Source organism: Hypanus sabinus, chromosome 29 (assembly GCF_030144855.1).
Source record: "Hypanus sabinus isolate sHypSab1 chromosome 29, sHypSab1.hap1, whole genome shotgun sequence".
NCBI classification, from domain to species: Eukaryota; Metazoa; Chordata; class Chondrichthyes; order Myliobatiformes; family Dasyatidae; genus Hypanus; species Hypanus sabinus.
Window position 1 is genome coordinate 18548864 of NC_082734.1, and position 25529 is coordinate 18574392.

At 39.8% G+C, this 25529-nt stretch overlaps 2 protein-coding genes across 4 annotated transcripts in view; both read left to right on the plus strand.

Annotated features, from left to right (window-relative positions):
- Positions 1–11452, plus strand: part of LOC132383088 (SUN domain-containing protein 2-like) — a 64730-nt gene extending 53278 nt beyond the window's left edge. For both annotated transcript variants that reach the window (XM_059953868.1, XM_059953869.1), the window contains exons 15-18: positions 2297–2412; positions 4073–4240; positions 10058–10150; positions 10884–11452. In XM_059953868.1, coding sequence (XP_059809851.1) covers positions 2297–2412; positions 4073–4240; positions 10058–10150; positions 10884–10997 — 491 coding nt within the window. In that variant the 3' untranslated portion in view covers positions 10998–11452. The remainder of the gene's footprint in view (positions 1–2296; positions 2413–4072; positions 4241–10057; positions 10151–10883) is intronic.
- A 10253-nt stretch (positions 11453–21705) lies between these two features.
- dmc1 (DNA meiotic recombinase 1) overlaps positions 21706–25529 on the plus strand; it is a 52378-nt gene continuing 48554 nt past the window's right edge. For both annotated transcript variants that reach the window (XM_059953873.1, XM_059953874.1), the window contains exons 1-2: positions 21706–21788; positions 24849–24952. In XM_059953873.1, the coding sequence (XP_059809856.1) occupies positions 24896–24952 (57 nt within the window). In that variant the 5' untranslated portion in view covers positions 21706–21788; positions 24849–24895. The remainder of the gene's footprint in view (positions 21789–24848; positions 24953–25529) is intronic.

Below are 25529 nucleotides of genomic sequence, written 5' to 3' on the forward strand. Positions count from 1 at the left end.
TGTTTACTCTCACCTAGTCCCACCTACCTGCACTCAGCCCATAACACTCCATTCCTTTCCTGTCCATATACCTATCCAACTTTTTTAAATGACAAAATTGAACCTGCCTCTACCACTTTTACTGGAAGCTCGTTCCACACAGCTACCACTCTCTGAGTAAAGAAGTTCCCCCTCGTGTTACCCCTAAACTTTTGCCCCTTAACTCTCAACTCATGTCCTCTTGTTTGAATCTCCCCTACTCTCAATGGAAAAAGCCTATCCCCGTCAACTCTATCTATCCCCCTCATAATTTTAAATACCTCTATCAAGTCCCCCCTCAACCTCCTACGCTCCAAAGAATAAAGACCTAACTTGTTCAACCTTTCTCTGTAACTTAGGTGCTGAAACCCAGGTAACATTCTAGTAAATCTCCTCTGTACTCTCTCTATTTTGTTGACATCTTTCCTATAATTCGGTGACCAGAACTGTACACAATACTCCAAATTTGGCCTCACCATTGCCTTGTACAATTTTAACATTACATCCCAACTCCTATACTCAATGCTTTGATTTATAAAGGCCAGCATACCAAAAGCTTTTGTCACCAACCTATCCACATGAGATTCCACCTTCAGGGAACTATGCACCATTATTCCTAAATCACTCTGTTCTACTGCATTCTTCAATGCCCTACCATTTATCATGTATGTCCTATTTGGATTATTCCTACCAAAATGTAGCACCTCACACTTATCAGCATTAAACTCCATCTGCCATCACTCAGCCCACTCTTCTAACTGGCCTAAATCTCTCTGCAAGCTTTGAAAACCTACTTCATTATCCACAACGCCTCCTATCTTAGTATCATTTGCAATGTTCCCTGTGATTTCTTCGCTCTTTTACTCCGTGCTTCTACTTATAAAGTTAATTTTTCTTTTAAACATCTTTCCTTCTTTGTGAACAATGCCCCTGGGCCATTCATTCAAGGTCTGTTTTAGCACTCCTTTTTGAATTTTCCCCTCCCAGTTTATTTTGCACCTCCTCTCATTGCTTTTTCAAAAATATAACATGTGACTCCATTAACAGTGCCACCTGTCTGCTCATCTGTATTTTCTTCCTTTATGACCCTCACAGTTCACCGTGTCCCTAAGTTTTGTGTTGTTTGTAGATTTGGAAACTCAGCATTGTGTATGATACATACGAAGCAAAGCAGAAGTCCTTGTCTGCCCTGGGGAACTTGTTTTAACCTTCCTCCAGTTGATAAGTCCATTCACAAGTCCTCTCTCCTGTTAGCCAGCTAGTTTTATTCCTTGAAGCAAGGTTTAAGTTGTAGAGAACGGGAGAACAAAAGGAAAGTTCCATGATAGACTGGTGACCAGGAGATATTTGAGTCAAGCAGTGGTGCCAGCTAGGGGAGGAGGTAACTAGCAGGACTCAAATGAAATCTGAAACACCAGTAGAAGAGCGAGAAAAGAAAACAAACTCGCGTTTAGAAAAATGGTTCTTCTAAAGCTTACACTGGGTTTCACTGGAACAGAAGAGGGCATAGTTTTAGGGTGGGAGGGGGACATTTACAGATGTGTGAGGCAGGTTTTTATTAATGCTGTGATAGCTGCCTAGAATGTGCTGCTAGGTGAGGTGGTAGAAGCAGATACAATAGCAAGGTTTAAGAACCATGAACAGAAGTGAAAGAGGAATACAGACCATGTGGTTAGTTAAATTGGCAACACGGTCAGTGCAGACCTGATGGGCCAAAGGACCTTTACTGTGCAGTATTTTGTTCTATAAGAAATCTTCCTTGCTGGTCACTGTCTGAAACAAGGTCAAATATAATGCTTTACTGTTTTCTTTAATTGGGAGGAGGATCATATATAGACATGTTAATTGTCTCAGCAACTGACCACAAACAATATTTTTTACACTCTAGTTTTGTTTAATTTTATGCTGCACAAATTTGCCCCATTGCAATTAACTCACTGTAAAAATAGCTCCATTCAGTACAGTTGCAATGGATGGAAAAATTTTGGGTTAATTAATGCTAAATTTTAAGAGGATTCTCACACCCAACCACAATTCTGTGAGATGGGCATCAGTGAAAGTTCTGTACTGACGTTACCTGTAGACTGTTGATTTATGAAACTTCTGGAGTTGGACTGAATTAATAAGTTCCTAGGTAAATTACTACATTATTTGTGTCCAGTGCACAAATGAGCACTTGCCCTGTGCTAGAATTTTGTTGTTCTTTCTAAACATTAGATATTTCTTGAAGAGTTGATTGTCTTTATCTTTTCAGTGATTTAACAATTTTTCTCGTTAGGTGCCAGTGTAATCAGCACTCGCTGTTCAGAAACCTTTGAGACCAAGACTGCTCTTCTTAGTCTGTTCGGAGTTCCACTGTGGTACTATTCCCAGTCTCCCAGAGCTGTCATTCAGGTATGTAATCCTCACATTGCTGCTCCCTTCCTTCTTGAAGATAGTGATTCCTGGAGATAGATGGGTACAAATATGCTGTACGAGCTTAAGATTTGCTGCTCAGTGCAGCAGGACTCAGGCCTGCCTCCTGCTTTGAACTTGCATTCATTTAGTTTACATGTGAAGTGACATTGGCTATGTGAAAAGTTCTCACTCAGGAGAATTATGCACTACGTGACAGGGTGTTGGTATAAATGTCAAGTAACGTCTTGCACTGGTTCATTATGCATGCTTGATCAATACCACAGCTCTCTTTCAATATTTTTATTAGTTTCTGCATAAAGGAATATAGAGTACAAGAAGATATAAGTCAAAAAAAGTACCAAGTACAGTTTATTAAAAACACCACAGCTGAGGTGCGAAACTGAAATAAAAAGTACTAACACAAACAGGCAATTAGGCCCTTTGAGCCTTTTTCCTACATTAGTATGATTATGGCTGATAATAAATTCTATCTTACTTCAGATTTTTTTTCCACATTTTTGATCCTTCAGGCCTTAAGAACTATATTTAATTCATTAGCATATTTAATAATTTGATTCCAACTACCTTGTGTCAAAATTCTTCAGGTTCATGCTCGCTGGATTTTCCCTCCCTCTTTATGTCTTCCCTTTATCTTCAGATGGTGACCCTAGTCCTTGACATTAGGTACCTAAAACTAATCTTTGCAGTCCTGTTAAGATGTTGTAGATTTCTGTGAGAGTATTCACTGGAGTTTAAAAGGACTTTCTCTTCATACATCAGTCTACTGAAACTTTGCTGCACTCCCTCCATAGCAAGAACATCCCTTTTCGTGTCTGGCAGAGTTCAAATTTTCTAAACCTATTCAGAGCTGTACAGCACAGAAAGAGGTCCTTTGGCAATCACATCCACGTAGACCAAGTACCCACCCCATGTAAAGGCATTTGGCAATTCAAGTACTTGCACAAAAACTTTTTAAATGTGGTGAGAGTATCTCCTACTACAAACTTAGGCAATATATTCAAATGGCAACCAAAAATTCCTCCTGTGATCCTCTTTATACCTTTCACCCCTTGCCTTAAACCAGTGTCTTGAGGAGAAGTTTGTGTGTGTTTTTTTAATCTATCCAATCACCAACTCATATTCTTATACCTCTACTGGGGTCTCTTCAAGGAAAACAAACCCAACCTATCCAGACATTCCATCTTTGTACCCGCTGTCTACTATCCCTCTGCTAGTATGGTAACACATACTGTGCAAATATTCCGGCAGTGGCCTAACCCATATTTTATAAAGCTGTATTGTGATCTCCTTACTCGTATAGTCAATGTCTACCTTCAGCACTCTACATATGCTACCGCCTTTGAGAACTGAGACAGATTTCCTGAGGTAACTGTGGGTAGACAGTGTGGCGACCCTTTTCCTGGCACATCCGAACCGACTCACAATTAGATAGCCTACGGGGGTTTGCGAGCACAGAGCTTTGGAGCCTCTGCGCCATGGGGGGCAGGTTGAGGGAGGCTTAAAAGTGAGGCTGAAGATTTCGAATAAAGTTTTTTCCTTCGACTGCAGTTACCGACTCCGTGTCGTAATTTTAGCGCTGCGTGTAGCACAACGCTACAACAGTTTCATAATTTGTTTTTCTTGTTCTCTCTTGCAGCCTGATGTTCACCCTGGGAATTGTTGGGCATTCAAAGGCTCACAAGGCTTTGTTGTCATTCAGCTTGCTGCTCGAATCAGGCCCACGGCCTTTACCCTAGAGCACATTCCAAGGTCAATTGCTCTCCTTGGCTCAACCAGCAGTGCCCCTCGCGACTTCTCAGTTTTTGTAAGTGAAACGTGTCGAATATGAGTAAACCCTTCAGCATGCTGCTGAACAAAGCAAGGTATTTGTGGACACTGGGTTCAATGTTCAATGTCACACAACGGAATCATTGGCATGGGTTCTGGTAAACATTAACAAGCTCCAGGATAAATAATATTGTACAGTCTAGGATATGAATTCTGGAAGGGTCACAAGCACAACTTTTCAAATAGCGGAGTGGTCCAGAGGCAAAATGCTGGCAATCTAAATACGGTGTTCCAGTATAGAGCAACGTTGCTGGTAACACCATTGAATTTCATCAGCCTCATTTGGGATTACATATTTGATTGTGATGCCACCTTATTCTCTAATGTACACACAGATCTTAGTGCGTGTTTGATATACACTACAGCCCTCTAATGTTAAACCCTGTTATAAAAGTATCCTTTTCTATTCCCATCATTCCCAACTCCATGCACTCTTGTATCCTATGGACAATAATGAACAGTAGATGAGCAGATGAGATGGTATTGTATTGATGCCATGTATTTTCCTGAATGATGGTGAACTAGAAATGAGAATTACTTGTTTCCATTCTGGTTCTGTGGGTCTAAAGTGGCTAATGAGACCTATGTGAGATGTGCTGACTGTACCACAGATAAGGAAGAAAATGTGCGATGAGGCAACAGGTAGGGGAAAGTGGTATATGTGTTCCTTCCACCATTCACAAAATATTTCTTTGTGTTCTAGCAACATGAACTTGAGGTTCTTACAACTATCCTGAATGCTCCCTGAGTGTTTGTGGGCCAGAGATCCCCAGTAGTTGCACTTTCCTAAGCTGGCTTTGAGAAATACTTGAACATTTTCCGTGCATCTGCTGATCTCTTGCTGACATAATTGAATACAAGAGTTGAGATGCCATATTACAGTCATACAAAACATGGGCTAGGTTGCTCTTGGAGTACTGTGTTATTCAGGTCACTAAGCAGTAGGAAGGACGTATTTACCATTGGAAAAAGTGTAGAAAAGATTCACAAGGATGTTGACTCAGGACAAAGCACTATCCTGAACATTCACACCCTCCACCACTGGTAATAGTAGCCACTGTATGTGCCATATATAAAATGTGCTGGTTATATGCACAGGTTACTCTGGAGCACCTTCCAAAGTATGAGCTCAATTACCAGGCAGCACAAGAGCAGCAAGCTCATGAAAAACCATGACGTGGGTTCCCGTCAAGTTGAATAACATCACGACTTAGAAATGTATTGCTGCTCCTCTACCACCAGGTCTAACTCTTGGAACGCCCTCCAACTTCAAGGGAAGGACTGCAACAGCTGTAGATGAAAGCTCAGCAACATCCTGGGGGCAATTTTGCTGGGCATATCCATAATAACATTTTTTTTTTAAATGATATATAATAATCTCTCTCTCTCACACTCACACACACACACACCACCCCCCCCCCTTAAATTCAAGGCTTTTCCAATATTCAGAATCATTTTTATTATCACTGGCATATGTCGTGAAATTTGTTATGCAACAGCAGTACATTGTAACACAATTAAAAATGAATTGCATACGCTAAATTAATAGTGAGAAAGGGGGGGAAAGTAGTGAGGTAGTATTTATGGGTTCAATATCTATTTGAGAATCAGATGGCAGAGGGGAAGAAGCTGTTCCTGAATCATTGAGTGTGTGCCTTCAGGCTTCTGAACCTTCTTCCTGATGGTAGCAATGAGATAAGGGCATGCCCTGTATGATGTGGGGGTCCTTAAAGATGGGCGCCACCTTTTAGAGGCATCGCTCGTTGAAGATGTCCTGGATGCTGGGGAGGGGTAATGCTCATAATTGAGCTGACTGGGTTTACAATGCTGTGCAGTTTATTTCAATCATGTACAGTGCCCCCAACCCATACCAGACAGTGATGCAACCAATTAGAATGCTCTCCACGTTACATGTGTATAAATTTACGAGTGTCTTGGGTGACGTACTAAATTTTCTCAAATTCCTAATGAAATATAGCCTTCATTGTGACTGCATCAATATGCTTGGGCCCAGGATAGATCCTCAGATCTGGAACACAAAATTGCTCATTCTTCCGGGGCACCTAGGTGCAACTTGAATCGCAGCAGTATGATTAAATATTCCCGTTTCAGCCTGATACAACTAAAAAGCACAACTGCTTCCGAGGTCAGTACAGTCAACAAAGATGTATTAATGCGTTTAAATGAACTATCGCTGCTTAAAACTGACAGAAACAACACCGATTGTGGTCGGAAGCACCCACGGAGGAAGCACGGGTGCAGAGCGGGGTTACAAGTGCGTTTAGGGAAATGGGGTTTTAAACTCCCTATGACTATCTTGCTGGCAAACATGGTGCCTCTGGTGAATAAAATCGATGATTCAGCACCCTAGCTCTGAGATCAGAGGGACATTAGGACTGCATTTCATGGAATCCTGGTTAACCCCTCAGTACCGGATGCAGCCTAATGCCTTCACTATCATTTTGGGAGATTTTAACCAGGCCAGTCTGAAAAAATCACTAAACAATTACCATCAACAGATCACTTGCAATACCAGAGGAAACAACACACGACCATTACTACACCACCATCAAGAACACCTGCCGTGCTATTCCATGTCCTCACTTCAGGAAGTCTTATCACTTAGCTGTACTTCTACTCCCTGAGTAAGGCAGAGACTGAAGACCTCAGCACCAGTGGTGAGGACCAAGAAGGTATGGACAAGGGAAACACAGGAGTGTCTACAGGACTGCTTTGAATCAGTGGACTGGACTGTTTTCAGGGTTTCATCTTTGAACCTGTATGAGTATGTTGCAGTTGTTACCGACTTCATTAAAACCTATGTGGCTGAGTGTGTGCTTACAAAGACTTGCTGTGCATTCCCTAACCGGAAGACCACAGACTGTGCGGATCAACACTGGTACACATCAGAGGTGTGTGCTTAGCCCACTGCTCTACTCTCTATATACACCTGACTGTGTGGCTAGGCATAGTTCAAATACCATCTATAAATTTGCTAACAATAAAACCACTGTTGGTAGAATCTCAGGTGGTGACGAGAGGGCATACAGGAGTGAGGTATGCCAACTAGTGGCGTGGCGCCACAGCAACAACCTGGCACTCAATGTCAGGAAGACAAAAGAGCTGACCGTGGACTTCAGGAAGGGTAAGACGAAGGAAAACACCAATCCTCAGAGGGATCAGAAGTGGAGAGAGTGAACAGTTTCAAGTTCCTGGGTATCAAGATCTCTGAGAATCTAATCTGGTTCCAACATATTGATGCAGTTATAAAGAAGGCAAGACAGTGGCTATACTTCATTAGGAGTTTGAAGAGATTTGGAATGTCAACAAAAGTACTCAAAAACGTCTATAGAGGTACCGTAGAGAGCATTCTGACAGGTTGCATCACTGTTTGGTATGGGGGAAGGACTTCTACACAAGACCAAAAGAAGCTGCAGAGGGTTATAAATCTAGTCAGTTCCATCTCGGGTACCAGCCTGCAAAGTACCCAGGACATCTTCAAGAAGCATTGTCTCAGAAAGGTGTCATTCATTACTAAGGACCTCCAGCACCCAGGGCATGCCCTTTTTTCATTGTTACCATCAGGTAGGAGGTACAGAAGCCTGAAGGCAATTCAGGAACAGCTTCTTCCCTTCTGCATTCCGATTCCTAAATGGATATTGAACCCTTGGACACTACCTCACTTTTTTAATATACGATATTTCTGTAGTTAGCACATTTTTAATCTATTCAATGTATGTATACTGTAATCAATTTACTTATTGTTTTTTTTCCCTTTTCTATATTGTGTAATGCATTGAACTGCTGCTGCTAAGTTAACGAATTTCACATCACATGCTGGTGATAATAAACCTGATTCTGATTTTTTTCCACTCTTCTCTCTGAGAGTACTGGTGTGTTCCCTTGTCTTATCCTTTGAGGTCCACAATCAATTTTTTGGTCTTGCTGACATTGAATGCAAGTTTGTTGCTACGGCACTAGCTGATCTATCTCACTGTTGTACGCCTTCTTGTCACCAATTGAAATTGTCCCTACAATAGTTGTGTCATCAGCAAATTTATAGATGGCATCTGAGCTGTGCCTAGCCCCACAGTAATGGGTGTAGAGAGAACAGCACACATCCTTGAGGTGTGCCAGTGTTGATTGTTGGCGAGTCGGAGATGTTATTTCCAATCTGCACAGACTGGTCTTCTGGTGAGAAAGTCGAGGATCCAGTTGCAGAGGGAGATATAGAGGCCCAGGTTTTGGACCTTTTTGATCAGAACAATAGGACTGATTGTGTTAAAATGCTGAGCTGTAGTCAATAAACAGCAACCTGACCTCGAAGGGCCGAATGGTCTTCTTCTGCACCTATTGTCTTGCCCAGATGATCCAAGGCCAAATGAAGAGCCATTGTGATTGCATCCACTGTAGACCTATTGTGGTGACAGGCAAATTGCAGTGGGTCCAGGTACTTGCTTCTGCAGGAGTTGGTCATATCAAAGTACTTTATCACCGTAGATGTGAGTGCTAATGGGCGATTAGTCCAGTATTCATTACCCCCGATCCCCTAAATTTTTGATTACTACAATGCTCAGACATGCTAAAAGCTTTGGTTGTCAGCTATAACTGATGTTTGTGGTAAAGGAGCTAGTAAACTTTGGGTTTGTCTTTCTCCAGAGCATGCTTTTGAGAAAATCAATTTGAGGCATTGTATTTCCTAGTTTCAACCTCTGCACTTTCCTCTAGCTCAAATAAAATGCTTCTTTTACCAATATACCCCCATCTTTCACTAATTTTTCTCATCACTGATTAAATATTCAGTACTCTGAGTTGAACTTCACAATCCTAAATAGCATCACAGCAGTACATGACGTTATAAATGGCTCAGTGCCTACATTCCAGGTCATAACTATTCCTAGTTAAATCTGTAGAAGCTTGTAAAAGCAAAGAATTGCAAATGCTGGAAATCTTGATATTGAACCGGAAAGATTTGGAGATATTAAGTGGATCAGACAGCATCTGTGAAGAAAAAAAAACACAGCTAATGTTCCAGCTCAATAACCTTTCCTCAGTTAACTCTGTATCGAATTTGGTTTCTAGATTTCGCAGCACTAGCTTCCATTGCACCTCCCGTACTGAACTACTTCAGTAGCGAATACAATATAGATTTTGTTCTGTTGTACATGAAGCCACAAATAAACTAATAATCTGGACATGCTCCTGAGACCAAGTTCCTTGCTACATGTGTCGGACATGTCCACTTCATTCAGTTTGCTTGTGTTACAGATTCACTTAATATTAAATAAGGTGAAATTCTTCTGTTTGAAACATTTAGGGAACTGATTCTCTTTCAAATACATGATTTTTTTCTAAATTTTAAAGAACATTTTAGAGATACAACATGGAATAGGCCCTTCCTGTCCAACGATCCGCGTTGCCCAGCAGCCCACCTATTTAACCCTAGCTTGATCCCAGGACAATTTACAATGACCAATTAACCCACTAACCTGTATGTCTTTGGACTGTAGGAGAAAACCAGAGCACTGAAAGCCATGTAGTCATGGGGAGAAGGTACAAACTCTTTAGAGACTGCACCGGAATGAACTCTGATCTCTGACCCTTCCCCCCCCCCCCCCAAGATGTAATAGTGGTGTCCTCATGGTTTATATTCAACAAAGTTTTCTTACAAACAAGAATGAAAGCCCTGCTGTACTCATTTGCCTGATATAATTGTTGAGCTAACTTGGGAGGGGAAATTTCTGGGTGCAGCTGTTACAGTCTGGAGAATATTGTTGATTTTGCTTGTTTACAGGGCTTAGATGATGAGAATCGGGATGAAGGGTTCCTGTTTGGACAGTACACCTATAACCAAGAAGCAGATTCAATCCAGACATTCCAGGTGCAGGTATGAACGTGCAGAAAAGGCCATTGGTTCTTTGCTAAAATAATCCTATCACCTTGTTTGTGCTTTTATTTTCATATGTTTATCTTTTCCTAAAATATGCTGCTCAATATAGTAGCTGGTAGTTGTTTTCTGACAAGTGACAATATCTGACCACTGGCTTGCTCTAGTTTTTAAGCTGTGATTTCAATCTTCACCCAGATTTTGTCACTTCAGGCATTTTTACTTTAGTCAGTCTTTGTAGAAGATCAAACTGATACATTCCAGTAAGCGGAAACACGGTAACAAAGATGAATTGTGTGTTCTATGTGCTGCCTCTAGACGTTTTATAGTTGGTTATAGAAGGCAACTGGATTTAAAGCTGATCTACTTGTAGTTGCTGGTCACAAGCCAGTTAAACCCAACCAGAGTACAGGTTTAGATATTATAGCTACTTAGTCACAATCAGTTGCCGCAAAGCAACCCTTGGAGCATAGTGTCTCCCCCACCTAAGATGTTACAAGAAGCAATAGCTTCACTTTTCCTTTATTATCAATGCTGTATAGTCTTAAAAGAATGTCCTGGATTCCATGTGAAACCGGAAAATGGGCTACTAACATGTCAATTGTAAATTTGGTCTGCAGGTAAGCCTCCACCCCATCCCAAAGCCCTGATATGTATCTGCACATATGTTTGTACTGTAGCACAGGTTTCCTGATTTGATGCTGTGTCTTTTGTTCTTTCTTTAAACTTGTAGAATAAAGATCTTGCAGCCTATCAAGTCATTGAACTGAGGGTGAATAGCAACTGGGGTCATCCTGAATACACCTGCCTCTACCGATTCCGTGTCCATGGAGAGCCAGTGATGTAACTCCAGGAGTCTGCCATCCTGCATTCTACAGCCCTTCATGGACCTGGCCAGGTTTTATTTTCTGCACATCTGAAGCTTCAGTGCTAGCAATTGCTCTAACTGCTGCCCAATCTCTGCTATGTTGCTTATTGCAAATAAAAAAGCACATTTTACAGGAAGGAATTACAAAGGTACTTAGTGGAATGTATTGAAAAGAAACACTCAATTTCAAGATTGTGAATATCCTAAGCCATGAATAATATGGAGAAGTGATTGGAAGAAATCTATTGTGTGCCATTATTTGTGATGCGCTGTTAATGAAAAATTTTCCCTATCACAATGCACCTTTCAGATTCAGTTTCCACCTGTTCATCCCAATGGAAAAGTTTGAGCACGTATTTTTATTATGGATTTTGAACACATGCAATGGTTTTAAACTTTTTGTACTGGACATTAAAGTAATTCCATAACATTGATTCAAAGTTGATTTCCTATCAACTGCAGCAATGAAATAACAAGGAAATACTGATAAACAAAGCCTCAGTCTTTTTTTAAAAAAAGAGGCATCTGGGCTTTTCCTCTTTTGTAAATAGCTATTAACTTCTGCTGGGTATATGGTTTGCAAACGGTAGAATATTTGTATTTGCTGGAAGAACTGTTATTGTGCACCCGACTGAAATTCTAATACCATTCCCACACACATTCCAGCCAATGGATGGACCAGTGCAGGCATTGTGTCTGTCAGGAATAAACTGTCACCATGCTGTGGGAACACTCATTCTGATCAAGCATCCAATTGCACTGCCATTAAATCGGTACTATTTTAACTAAAATTAATAATTTTCAGAAACTGATAGTTGACATAAATCCACCCCACCTCACAGACCTTTAACAAGAATATTATGCAAGTTTGTCAGCACACACACAAAAACCTCTTGGCTTGGTGTGGAATATAGAAGAATGTCAACATTCCCAGGAATTTAGGGAATCTTTATAAGAATTCTAATTCCTACTATTCAGATGGCCTGGATGAACCAAGATTAATCACTGTCTGAAAATCCACATTGCTTTTGTTTGTGTATATGCATGGGAAGTGAACAAAGCTGGTAAGTTATTGTCCATTGCTAGCTGTTTTGACAGACACATTGATCTGGACTAGAGTTCTTTACCAAATCACCTGCTGTCATAGTTACTTTCCAGAATATAACTCTGACAAATTACCAACTTTATTGATTTTTATTTTGAGCCGATCAGTTACTTAATTTCTTGCATTTCCTATTAAGATTCTAATTGTCCATTTAGTCATTTAACCACAATTCTACTGCTGTTGAGGATTTGTGGTCCCGTACATAGGACCATTACACTGCCCAGTAAAGTTTTTCCAAAATCTCCATCTCTTCTGTTAGCATCAGCTAGGGTGTGGTGGGTTTCTGGTTGAAATCGTTACTTAGTGGTTCAATTACTAAACAAGTCAGAATGGCAAATTCTTTGTTATAGTTTGGGATAAGATTTTTGGCTGTTTATGCATTTGTAAAAGTTTTCTTTGTGCTTGGCTCACCCACCATAAAAGTTAACAATCAGCTTATCTTTGGCAACTAATTAATTTTCTAATATTCAGTTGAGTGCTGAAGTTAGTATTGACAGAAAAAGCACTCAGAATTTCAAAGCAAGATGCAGAAAGAGCTAATTTCCCATTTGTTTTGAATTCATGGTCAAAGTACTTATTATTCTTGAACCAAGAATAAAATGAAATCCAGTTCAATGACTGGGTTTGTTTGAAGACCATCTGCTTCATTAATTTCCTACCTTTCTATCCCTTATATGTACTGTATGTCCATGACAATTTGTTATATACTCTTACTCTTAATTGTCCTTCAGAATGGCTTAGCAATCAAGAAACTTGCCAAATCATAATGAGTGATCAAAAAAAAATATGGTTCATTCACCACCATCTCGATGACAATCGAGGAAAGGTTATAAACTTTCATCTTGTCACTGATACATATCCAGACTGATCTAAATCATTATAGATGCAAGGTCTTGCTTTCTGAAGTTTAACCACAGAGAGCAGGCCCCATCAGTTATTTCCCAATGCTAAAAATGATATTTCATCATAGCCCATAGACATATTCACTTGATGTATTTGACCTGAAATACTATACCAATGTTGACTTCCACTGGAATTCCAAAAATTCAAATAAAAGGATACATATTTTTCTTGTATTGTTGAGCAAATGTAACGTGTTGGTGAAAATATTGAGTTTAGCTTCCACTAACCAATATGAATTGTAACATTACATAAGAGGATTTCCACAAATCCTGTTTCATTTGGGCATTTGATATTGTAGTAAAGATTTTTAAGATTTACTTCTGTGTACAATGGAGGGATTTTTAAACTGGGATTATGAAATCAATGATAGTTTTGAAATTTTTTCCAACACCTTCTGCATATTTGTACAGTGTGTGACATTCAATGTATTAGATTCTGAAGTGCAATACCCAGTGCGGTTAAAGTATACTTATTTTATATTTATTATTTAACATTTTGTTATCTTGAGTTTTCATTATTTTAAAACCTGTATTTCTGGAAACATTTCAGGAAAAGAGAAAAAAGCAAGTCAGTTCAATTGTTTATAAGCAAGTACTGAAAGAAAGTAAAAAAAAAATCTTAAAACTGTAATCATTAGACTTAGTAGGATCAATAGAGAGAACATTTTTTCAGTTAATGACTTTTCATTAGAAATGTTAACTGTTTTACCCCAGCGTAGATCCTAAGTGCTTCCAGTATTGTCTTTATTTAGAGTACTAATAGAAACATATGTTTTGTAGATCAACAGGAAACATCGTGCTGTCTTTAAATTTCTTTTTTAAAATTTCATCTAAATGATAAGTTTGTCTCTGGCAAAACCAGAATTTATGCACATCCCTATTTGCCCTAGAGAAGGCACTGACGAGGTGTCAACTTCTTTCTCTACATTCCTGGGAAGCTGCTTTCAGTTCCCGCTGAACAGGATTTACAACATTTAAATTTAGAGATGATGTACTTCTATCAGAATGGTGTACAAGTTGTTATGGTGGTGTGTTCTCACATCTACGCTCTTGTCCTCCATGTTAGAGGTATTACATATTGTCCAAGTGCGAGTAATTGTAATTTGTTTTGTTGATGATTCAGACTGCAGCTAATGTGTGTTGTTGGTAGAGACAATGATACCGCATGATAGTTTGTCATTTGGTGTTGAACGTCCTGTGTTGTTGGAGCTGCACACATGCAAATTTATGGGGATTATTCATCACGCTACTGAATTATGAATAATTACTTGGTGCAGGATTGTCAATCTAATCTGCTGATTGTCTGGTATTTCCCATATCAGCCGATGCTTGCACGCAACCTTTTTCTTGCTCTGTGCAGGTGTGGATTATTTCATCAGCAGAGGAATATAGAATCATTTGTACACTTATACTTCTGATCTTATCATGAAAAAAATAGATGGGCCTTGAATGCGGCACGCTAATGTTTCACAAAGTATCAAATGTGCTAAACTAAATTTGATCTCCAGGAAGCATCTTGGGCTATGTTACTACATTAAAAGTACTATTCAGGTGGGAGTGGTTATTATAGGGAGCACTGTTGTGATCTCACCTGGTGTACTGTGTATTGGAATAATCTCGTTTAAGGAAGGTTCTTGATGGACTGGAAGCATTTCAGATAAGATTTATTGAACCAATGCCCCTGAATGAGAAATAGTTGGAAAAGGAGGCTTGTATCTCCTACAGTATTTTTCAGAGCAGAAGGAGACTTCCTTGAAACAAATGTTCCTGAGATGTTTTCTCTCATGAGAGAAGTTAGAATTTTGAGAACCAGGACCCTTAGGAACTCCATCCTCAAAAGGCGGAGGTAGAGTCCTGGAATATTTTTAAGGCAGAGGTAGACAACTTCCTGAAGAACGAGGCATAATGCAGATAGATGGGAATGCAAATCTGAGGTTACTATTAGATAAGCCATGTTCTTGTTAGATTGTGGAGGAGGTTTGAGGTGCAGCAGCCTGCCCTGTGCATAATTTGTATGCACATTTGTATGATTTGTAACAAATATTAAGAGCTACAGGTTTCCGTAACTTAAGTCATTTTGGTGTATGTAGGCTATGAATGACTGCAAGTTTAAATCTAAGTGAATGTTTTTCTGTTCACCTAGTATGCATTTAACTTCCCTGTCAGTAAATGGAATTGCCAGTGGAAGTGCTAAGGTTCCAGACAAACAAATGCCATCTAACTTAATTTGACTTTTTTCTTCACAAATCAGGCAGTAATTTTTAGAATTGCATGCCAGTAGTACATGGTATATTTTAAAATGCTTAAAGACCTGAGTCAGTTCAAACACCAGCTACCATGCTGACTACTAAGCTTAATTGCTCTTGTACAAGATCATCAAATCACTTACATAGCTGCTTTCAACATGCATCTGCTACAAGGCCTTCCAGCTATTGCATTGCTATACAGTTATATGGTTCAGAATGAAATTATACATTCCCTCAAATTTTTAACTATTGGACAGCAGCCACTTAACCTAAGTCAATTGAAGAAGGAAATCTGGCTAAAAATACATTAGCAGCTTGATGCAATTCATTCTTTTGATCCTTTTGCATCACTGTTCTGATTTGTGTTTGTCAAAATGATTTTGTTCATGGATGGGCAATGCTTCATAAACTCAGTGCTATGTATGGAACAGGGAGAACAGTCTACATTGTGAAGTAGGAATGTCTATTTAAGGAAAGTCCATTTAGAAAACAAACACAGTGAGAGCTTTGAGGAAGGGTAAATGCAAAAGCAGGTACTTTCTGCATTAACATTTCCATTCAACCGAAATCCAGTGAAAATCTATCATGCCACCATCATCATCTGAAGGAACACACTGAAATGGCATTTCCGGTTTACTTTCCTGTAGTAGCACCTGCTTTAAGGTACCCCACCTGATGATTGATGGTGAGCACCCTTGTCCTCTGCCCACACATTTAGTGCTTTATCCATGACCAGAAACAGTCAACAATTTTGCCTGTTGCTAGACAAACAACTTACTCTGCTGTTTCTCTGAGCTTTTAGAGAAATGCAGTTCACCAAAATTGAAGGTGAAGTTCCATTTCATTTGTGCTGCTTTCTTTTTCCCTGCACCAATAATTGCGAAATATTTTAAATTTATTTACTCTATAGTACACGATTCTTCCAAATTATTAAAATTAACTTGTTGCCAAGCTTTCACTAGTCATTGAAATGAAACTTAATCATATACGAACAGGTTAGTGCAGTAATTTAGGATGTTATCTTTTAGCATCATGGACTATTTTGAACACAACATTTGGACTGGGATCCTGTCATGTGTTCTTGAAAATAGATTGTCGACTGGTGTACTAATTGGCAGCCTAACCAAGAAGTTTCCAGTGGCTGGTGTGGAAAATGGAAGTAATGAACTGAACTAGAGTTTTGAGGGTTTGGTACATGCTCATTGACGGTTGCATTCATGTGCATCCAATATTGTACTATAGCTATCTGGAAATGATTTTTAAAGTCAGGATTTATTTCTTAAATTAATTCCATTTTTAATTTGATTTGTGTTTCAAAGCTGCAATTGTCATAAAGCATCTGATGGGGGGGGGGAGGGCTGAGAGCAAAGATGGAAAATTTCTCACACTTGTACATTGCTGCCATGTTGATTTCATTGTACTATCTTGTATTTTCACTAGCATCAGTAAGATTAAGATTGGAATTTTCTGATTTTATTCTTTCCCATACTATTTATTTCCTGTGGTTATAACATAATGGAAAACGTCCTAACAACAATGTTAGTCGCTAAGTAGTCTAGCTTAAAGACCAGCAGTATTAACTGTATCTGCTATATGTATCATGAGGCAATATTTGCACTACTATGCTATTGCACTGCTCACAGACACCTTTAAGATTTATTAAAGGATTTGTCACAATGATTCTAAAAGAACCAGCAAAATGAAGTTAAGCTATTGCCAGCTAATGTTTTTAAATAATTATTGTATTGAAGTATTAATTTATTGATAGGGCTACCATCTATAGAAATGGAGACATCAAAAGATTTATTTCTTAAAATTGGTCTGCTTTTTTTAAAAAAAAATGCAATAGTTGAAGAAGCAAGAGTCATCCATGCTGTGCAAGGCAGTAGGTTTTAGCCAAAATGAATATTAAAACTACAATACAGGAGCTAAACATTGCATTTCTCTCCCAATATGCCTAATATTACTGTTTGATTTTATTGCAACATGGATTTAATGTAATGTGATAAAATAATGCTTTGATTCCTGATATTATATACAATTCAAGTGAAATGCAAAACTAACAGTATTTGTTCCATTCTGGATTTCGTGTTCTATTGTAAAAAATCAAATACACCTTGTATGTAATATAAACTCAGTTCCATCATGATGTAACTACTTGATCAATGCAAACATTTTTTACACCACTCAAAGAATTTTGAAAGTTATTTTTTTAATCCTTTTCTCTTAATTTACTGATGTTTTATTGTTTGCACTGCTGAAAAATAAAGCTTCAAATGCATTGAAAAGGTTGTGATACACTTCTCAATGTTTAAAACTAAGAAATTGGTAGCAGGCTTTTGGTGGTAGTGGTGTGTAATTATCCAAATAAACTTTCCCAAGTTAATGGAACTATTTTACAGGCAAGAAAGCTGGTTTCAAATCTTAGTTTTACCACAGACTGAAACTAATTCTAGCTGTGTGCATTTTTCCTATCTGTGGTGGTTGGCTGCCACTGTCTGGCCTTTGCCATGAAATAGTGACAGCAAGTGACCTGGGTCTCATTAATATGAGCTAATAGGAGTTTTTAAAATAGTTGGCATTACAGAATCACACCAGTTTGCCTTTGTAACAGTCAACTAGTCATAAAAAATTGTATATTAACAACCTTCTTATCTAATCGTGCAGTCAATGTACTTAGAAACTGCTATTTTCTCCTACATTTTCAACATCCTACGATATATTTCATCTGGGCCTGGTGATATGTCCATTGGTAAAGATAATAAATCTCTGCCTCTTCATTTACCATGTTTCTCTCATATCTCACCTTAAACACCTTCACTTGTCCTCCTTCAACACTCTGTTGTCATTCTCAGAGTTTGGTAATAAATTTACTTTGAAATTCAGCAAAGTATGTGTATATCACCATATAGAAACATAGAAAAAAACCTACAGCACAATACCAGCCCTTCGGCCCACAATCTGTGCCAAACATGTCTTTACTATAGAAATTACCTAGGGTTACCCATAGCCCTCTATTTTTCTAAGCTCCACATACCTGTCCAGGAGTCTTAAAAGACTCTATCGTATCTGCCTCCATCACCGTCGCCAGTAGCCCATTCGATGCACTCACCACTCCCTGCGTTTTTAAAAAAAACAATTTACCCTGACGTCTCCTCTGTACCTACTTTCAAGCACAGGGGAAAAGCTTCTGACAATCCATTATCTTATACACCTCTCTCAGGTCACCGCTCATCCTCTGTCGCTTCTGGGAGAAAAGGCCAAGTTCTCTCAACCTGTTCTCATAAGGCATGCTCCCCAATCCAGGCAACATCCTTGTAAATCTTCTCTGCACCCTTTCTATGGTTTCCACATCCTTCCTGTAGTGAGGCAACCAGAACTGAGCACAGTGCTCCAAGTGGGGCCTGACCAGGGTATATATAGCTGCAACATTACCTCTCGGCTCCTAAACTCAATCCCACGATTCATTAAGGCCAATGCACTGTACGGCTTCTTAACCACAGAGTCAACCTGCACAGCTGCTTTGAGTGTCCTATGGACTTGGATCCCACGATCCCTCTGATCCTCCACACTGCCAAGAGCCCTACCATTAATACTTGTAGGGCTCTCAGTACCATTAACTGTGGTGTTAACTGTTAAGGCTAACAAATTGGCTTCTCTGTAATGTTAATGCTGTAATGGGTTTCTGTAGCTGGAGTGTTAACTGCAGATAAGGGGGAAACTAACCAATGGAGAATTGTTATGCTATCTTGTGTGTGTGAGCTGAACAGGAGTTCACGGTCTTTTTTTCTTGGGAGACAAGCGAGGAGCGGTTCAGATGGTGGCCAAAGGCTCTGAAGGTTGTCGTCAATGGAGGTGTGAGCTCCAATGTATTAAAATATGTGCACAAATTATTTACTCACCTTTGGTGTATTATTTGAAATTTGTGTTGAGAGCGTATACTGGGGGGGGTGTGCATTATACCATATTCACACCAAAGTATTGTACTGACGGCGGTTCACCCTAGGCAAATGGGAATAAATTGGGGGCACCGACACTACATACTATATTCTGCCATACTATCTGACCTACCAAAATGAACCACCTCACATTTATCTGGGTTGAACTCCATCTGCCACTTCTCAGCCCAGTTTTGCATCCTATCATGAGTTCATCCAGCTTTTTGTGTTGCTCCATATTCCAAGATCTGCAGTCTCCTATATTTCAAAGTGTTCCACCTAGCACTGACCATCTCTCCATTCTTTTTGAGCTCTCATTGGGTGGGTACTTGGGCCACAGATATCCAATGCCTTGTCAATTCAGTGGCAATTAAAAATGGACAAAAGGTGCTTGCATTACTAGTGATATTCAGTTGCTATGAACAAATATTTTGAGCATTTTATATAGTTCTGGTCACCCCTTTGTAAGAAAGACATCATTAAACTGGAAAGGATGCAGAAGTTTACAAGAATGCTGCCAGGACTTGAGGGCCTCAGTTATAGGGCAGGCTAGGAAGTTATTCTTTGAAGGACAGGAGATTGAGGGATCTTGTAGAGGTGTATAAAATCATGACAGGCAGTAATACAGTGAATGCACAGTCTTTCTTTCTCCAGAGAAGGGTGAGGTGAAAGATTTAAAAGGGATCTGAGGGGCAACTTCTTCATGCAGATGATGGCGTGCATACGGAATAAACTGTCAGAAAAACTGATTGAGGGTACAATAACATTCAAAATGCATCTTGATAAACACACAGTTAGGTGGGGTTTATATGGGACAAATGGGACTAACATAAAGGGCATAATGATCAGCATCAATGAGTTGGAGCAAAGGGCCTGCTTCCATGTTGTATGACTCTAAGATGACCTTGACAACACTGAAGAATGCACACCCATTGTGATTATGAGACAGTTGGAACTTCCAAGCTCTTCCTTTAGAACAAGAAAATTATTTTAAGTTGGTCCTCAGGATTCAGATATAGATCTTTTGAGAAAGAAGTCCAAATTGACTTGTGTGTGTGATTAATTTTACAAAATGCTTGTTGAAAATCCAGAACAAAACCAAACACCAGAAAACAGAAATGAAACCAAGCACAGGAAACGCGCAGAGCAGACCAGGCAACATCTATGAAGGAAGAGTTAATATTTTAGTTGTTGACTTTTATCAGAATAGTTGTTACCTAGGCTAGCACACGAAGGAAGCTGTAAGTTTAATAATAGTTGTATTAAATGCACTTCATATCTATAACTTGGCACAGCTCAGATGATAGGAGGGAGATGGAAAGTCTAGCTGAGTGGTGTCACAGCAACAACCTCTTACTCCGCAAGACCAAGGAACTGATTATAGATTTCAGAAGGATACTGGAGGTCCTTAAGCCAGACCTCAGGTGGAGGGGATCGGAAACTTTAAATTCCTTGGTGTTATCATTCCAGAGGATCTGTCCTGCACCCAGCAGTACTTCCTTAAGAGTTTGTGGAGATTAGACATGACATTTAAAACTTTGACAAATCTTATAGATAAGTAGTGGAGAGTATATTAACTGTATCACAGCCTGATATGGAAATACCATGAGCGGGAAATCCTACAAAAAGTAGCAGATACGGCCCAGTTTATCATTGGTAAATCTCTCCCAATCATTGAGCACACCTACATGAAACACTTGCAGGAAAGCAGCATCCATTACCGTTTCTTCTTTTTGCATTTGCAGAGTTTGATATCTTCTGCTCTAGCCTGTTTTTTTTGGGGGGGGGGGTTGTTCATTGATTCTGTTATAGCTACTAGCTACTATTCTATAGATTTATTAAGTGTGCCCACAGGAAAATGTACAGTACCTTTGGGTTCCATATGTTGACACATACGTACGTTGATAATAAAATTTACTTTGAACTTTGGGCACTAACGATATTCAGTCACTGACCACTTAATAGACATTTGCTGCATTCTAAATATCATTCCAGAGAATCTCTAAAGACTTGAAAATCAACATCTAAACTCACCAGCGAATCTAAACTATGAAGGGTAGGTTACTTTGAAAATATGCAATACCTTTAGAAGGAGGGTGATCGAACCCGATTGCTGCTAAGCGTTATTGGTGCCAACGTGCGGCTTCTGAAATTTAGGAATCGGGATGGATGAAGTCAGACGACTCTTTAAGAGACGATAGGTGTGGATTTTGTAGTTGTGATAGCAACTGATCTGCCAGCTTTGTCCATCGAAACTGACAGCAATCTCGGCTGGTGAGGCAAGATTTCATCCTGGCGCTTTCCCACTCTTCAGGGCATCCTGACACCGACCAAACCCCGCTGGCAGCTTAAAACGGGCGAAATGAAGCCGCGGCCGGTCCCCGCACACTTAACAGCACGTGACAGGCCCCACCGGCTCTGGCGCCCGCAGCCGCCGCGAGGCCGCGTGACGGAACCGCCCAATCAGCGCGCCGCCCGCCTCAAGCCCCGGAATCACGTGAGTGGACCGACCAATGAGCGCGCCCGCGCCGCCAGCTGAGGCGTCGTTTCCCCGCCGCCGCACGACGCCGTCCGTGTTGGTGAGACAGAGAGGGAACCGAAAGGACGGGGGGAGTGGAGGAGGAGAGGTTGAGGAGGCACTGGTTAGAATTGAGGTGTGGGGTGTGGGGTGGGGTGGGGGGGGGGGATAAGGCAATGATGGGGGCAGGGGGAAACTATGAGTTGACTACCTCAGTAGGGAATGGGGTAGGGATGCAGCGTGAAGGATATGAGGGTGGTGAAAATAAAGGACGGGAAGATGAGGAGAGTGAGAACTGAGAAGGGAGTGGAGGAATTAGGGTTGTGGGAAATACGTTTCGTGCATCGAAGTGGATGGCGTCCTCTTTTTCCACATTTTCCATCTATTGAGTCTTCGTCCTCCTACCCAGCTGGTCTATCTTCTTAATGCGCCCTTACATTCTCCTCCCTATTTACTGCCACATCCAGTTTTGCATCATCAGCAGACTACGATGTATGACATTTACCACCCCCCCCCCATATAGATTGTCGGTTTTTGGAGTCCAAGCCCTATCCTTGCAGTGCCCCATTAGTCACAGCCAATGGACCTGTGAGGATCCCTTTATATCCCATCTTTTCTAAAAGTTAACCAGTTGTTATTTACCTGTGCATAACTACTAATTCTCTGTTACCTATGTTATAATTTTGCCATGAAACTGGTAACCTAAGTAGCTGGGTGTGCAACTCATGATGTAAAGTTTCACCCTGTGGTGCCATAACCCTGCTGACAAATCCCCAATATCAGATTGCATTGAAAACCTTTAAACGTAAAGGCTTAGCTGTACTAGACCCACCTCCGCTCAGCTGAAGGCTTCAAGGAGCCCACAAAAACTTTTGAGGAGATATAAGCCAACTACGTGAATATCGACAAAATGGGCAAAATATAAGTTGAAATAAGACACTGGTGCATGTAATAGGGCGGACAGTTTTTGAAGTGGTTTTGTTCAAATAGATCATGTATTCACAGGTTACTTAATCAGCCATCGTGCTTGTTTGCCCTTTTGGTGCTGTGTTTCATTGATTCTATTTTAGTTGTTGAATTTATAGAGCCTACCTGCAAGAAAATGAATTTTGAGGTTTATATGGTGACAGGCGTCCTTTCATAATACAATTTACTGTGCTTACTTTGAACCTCCCCTCTCCTAAACCTACCTCCTCCACTTAATGCCACTGTGTGATTCCCCAATCTATCTTCACCTTTCCTCCATTTCATGCACACCTCATGATGGCTTTCAGTAACCTGTGAGTATTTGGTCTCTTTAAACAAAACTATCTCCAAAACTCAGCCCGTTTCACGCACTAGTGTTTTATTTCAAATTATATTTCACCCAGTGTGTTTTTGTTGATAATCACTTAGTTGGTTTACATCTGTGGGTTCCTTGAAGCCTTTTACATTGAGAGAAGGTTTTCAATGCATCCTAACAGGGTATTTGTCAACAGGGTTAGAGCACAACAGGATGAAACCTTCAACAACAGAGGTGGTTCATCCAGCTGCTGAAGTTATCAGTTTCATAGCAAAATGATACCATTGCTGACAGAGAATTAGTAGAAATGCACAGGTACAGATTACCAAACGGTTAACTGATAGAAAAAAGGGGATATCAATGGTAACCCTTAGCTCAGCATAAGCTCAGCAAACAGTATCTCATTTTCTATTCAGCCACATTACAAATGAATCTCAAGGTTGTATGTGGTAACATGTATGTATGTACTCTGATAATAAGTTTTCCTTTGAACTTTAAAAATTCAATATTTAATAATTTCACATAACCAACTTTTCTTGTTTGCATCAGATCTGGCCTGTTCTGTAAGGTCATCCACCTGTAATATTAAATTCAGTTTTTCTGAATTCGTGGATGCTACCTAACAATGGATTTTCAATTGTTTTGCATTCCCAGAAACACGGTATTCTATGCTACATGGGTCCAGCATGTTTTTTTCTCTTCTACTTTTATTCATTTTCTTCTATTTACTCTTTTCCAAACAGATAACCGTGAAGAGCAAACAGTCATTTCCCCTTCCTAAATGGCATAAAGAGCAGTTTCATCAATTGAATAACCTTGATTTCCATCCTATCGATGATATTCCCGGCTTTCTCTGCATCTTTCCCAATTTCTGTAACTTAGTTCAGTACTGTGCAAAAGTCTCAGACACCCTAGACACCCTAAGACTTTTGCACAGTACTGTACTGTGCTGGCTTTCTTTTTCACTTTTTAGGTCATGGACTTGATATGGCAGAGGAGTGCTGGGTGGGGTGGGTACAGACACACTCTGCACTGAGACGCCAGGAAATGTCTTTTGATTCCAAGCAATTGATTTATTGATCATTACAGAATGTCTCTCTGGTGCTTTCTGCTCCCTCCCCTCTCCCTTTCCCTTTTCCCAACCATGATTTTCTCTCCCACTTTCAGTCTACAATAGAGACCCATATCAGAATCGGGGTTTTGAATATATATACAACATATTTTTGCACAGTATTATTGTAATTTTATGTATTGCACTGTAGTGCTCGCCGCAGAAACAAAACAAATTTCATAACATGTATGAGTGATGATAAACCTGATTCTGATATAGGTCTCTATTGTGGACTGTGAGTGAGAGAGTACTTGCTGATTTTCTTTTTCACTTTTCCAGGTTTGAGGAAGGGTCATGGACTTGATATGTTAATTCTGTACACTCTACAGATACTGCCTGACCTATACACCATCCCTAGCAATTCCTGTTCTTACTGTTCCTGTGCAGCTGAAGTTTACTTCTGGCATTTAACCAAATGTACAACATGATCAAACATCATACAATGGATCAATATATGACAAAAGTGAAAATGTGTTGTATACAGGTTATTAATTTTCCATGTTCTGTTTGCCAAGTGTTTCCTTGTTTGGTTGTATTACTCCCAGTCTATTGCAATGACAATGCTGTGTAAAGTCCACAAGATGGCAGGCACTTCGCACCATTATTTATCACTATTTCATTGCTCCATTACACTAGTAACAACTCTGTAAGTCCTGCACTCAGAAAAGGGGCTATGTCGATGACTTTCTTTCTCTGCTTTCAGTTACTTTTGTCTTTTGTGATTCTAGATGCACAACTGATTCTTTGAAATAACTGTACGTTGCTGTTTGTAACCATGAAAGCCGTGCAGGATCAGGTGGTGGAAGAGGACATTGGTTTCCAGGATGAAGAGGTATAGTAATATTAGAAATAGAATCTGAAACATTCAAGTCATGTGAAGTGAATTCAGAATTTAACACCCAAATCATATAAAGTCAATTCAGAAATTAACTATTCAAGTGATACTGCATCTAGGAAGTGGGGTTTCTTGCCATGTATTTCACCAGGTTAACGTTGTTCGCTCGTTCGTTATGTGTTGTGTTGTATGACGTGGATGATCATGGCCTTTCCATCACTGTAATTGATCTTGGCAAGTTTTTTTTACCAGAAACGGTTTGCTATTGTCTTCTTCTGGACAGTGTCTTTACAAGACGGGTGACCCCAACCATTGTCAATACACTTCAGAGATTGCCTGGTGTTACGAACCCCGTAACTGGGTCACTTACCAGCAAAGATAGAGAGGTCCATTGAAGTCTGATGGTACTATTTTTAACAGTATTTATTAGTAAAGATACACAAAAATAATATCAGTGCAACCATACAGATAATATACGTCGTCAATACTAAATCTAAAAGTGCGGGTATAATAATAATAAGAAATAAGCTCTATCGTTGTCTAGGGGATAATGTATTGTCCGATGGAAATATAA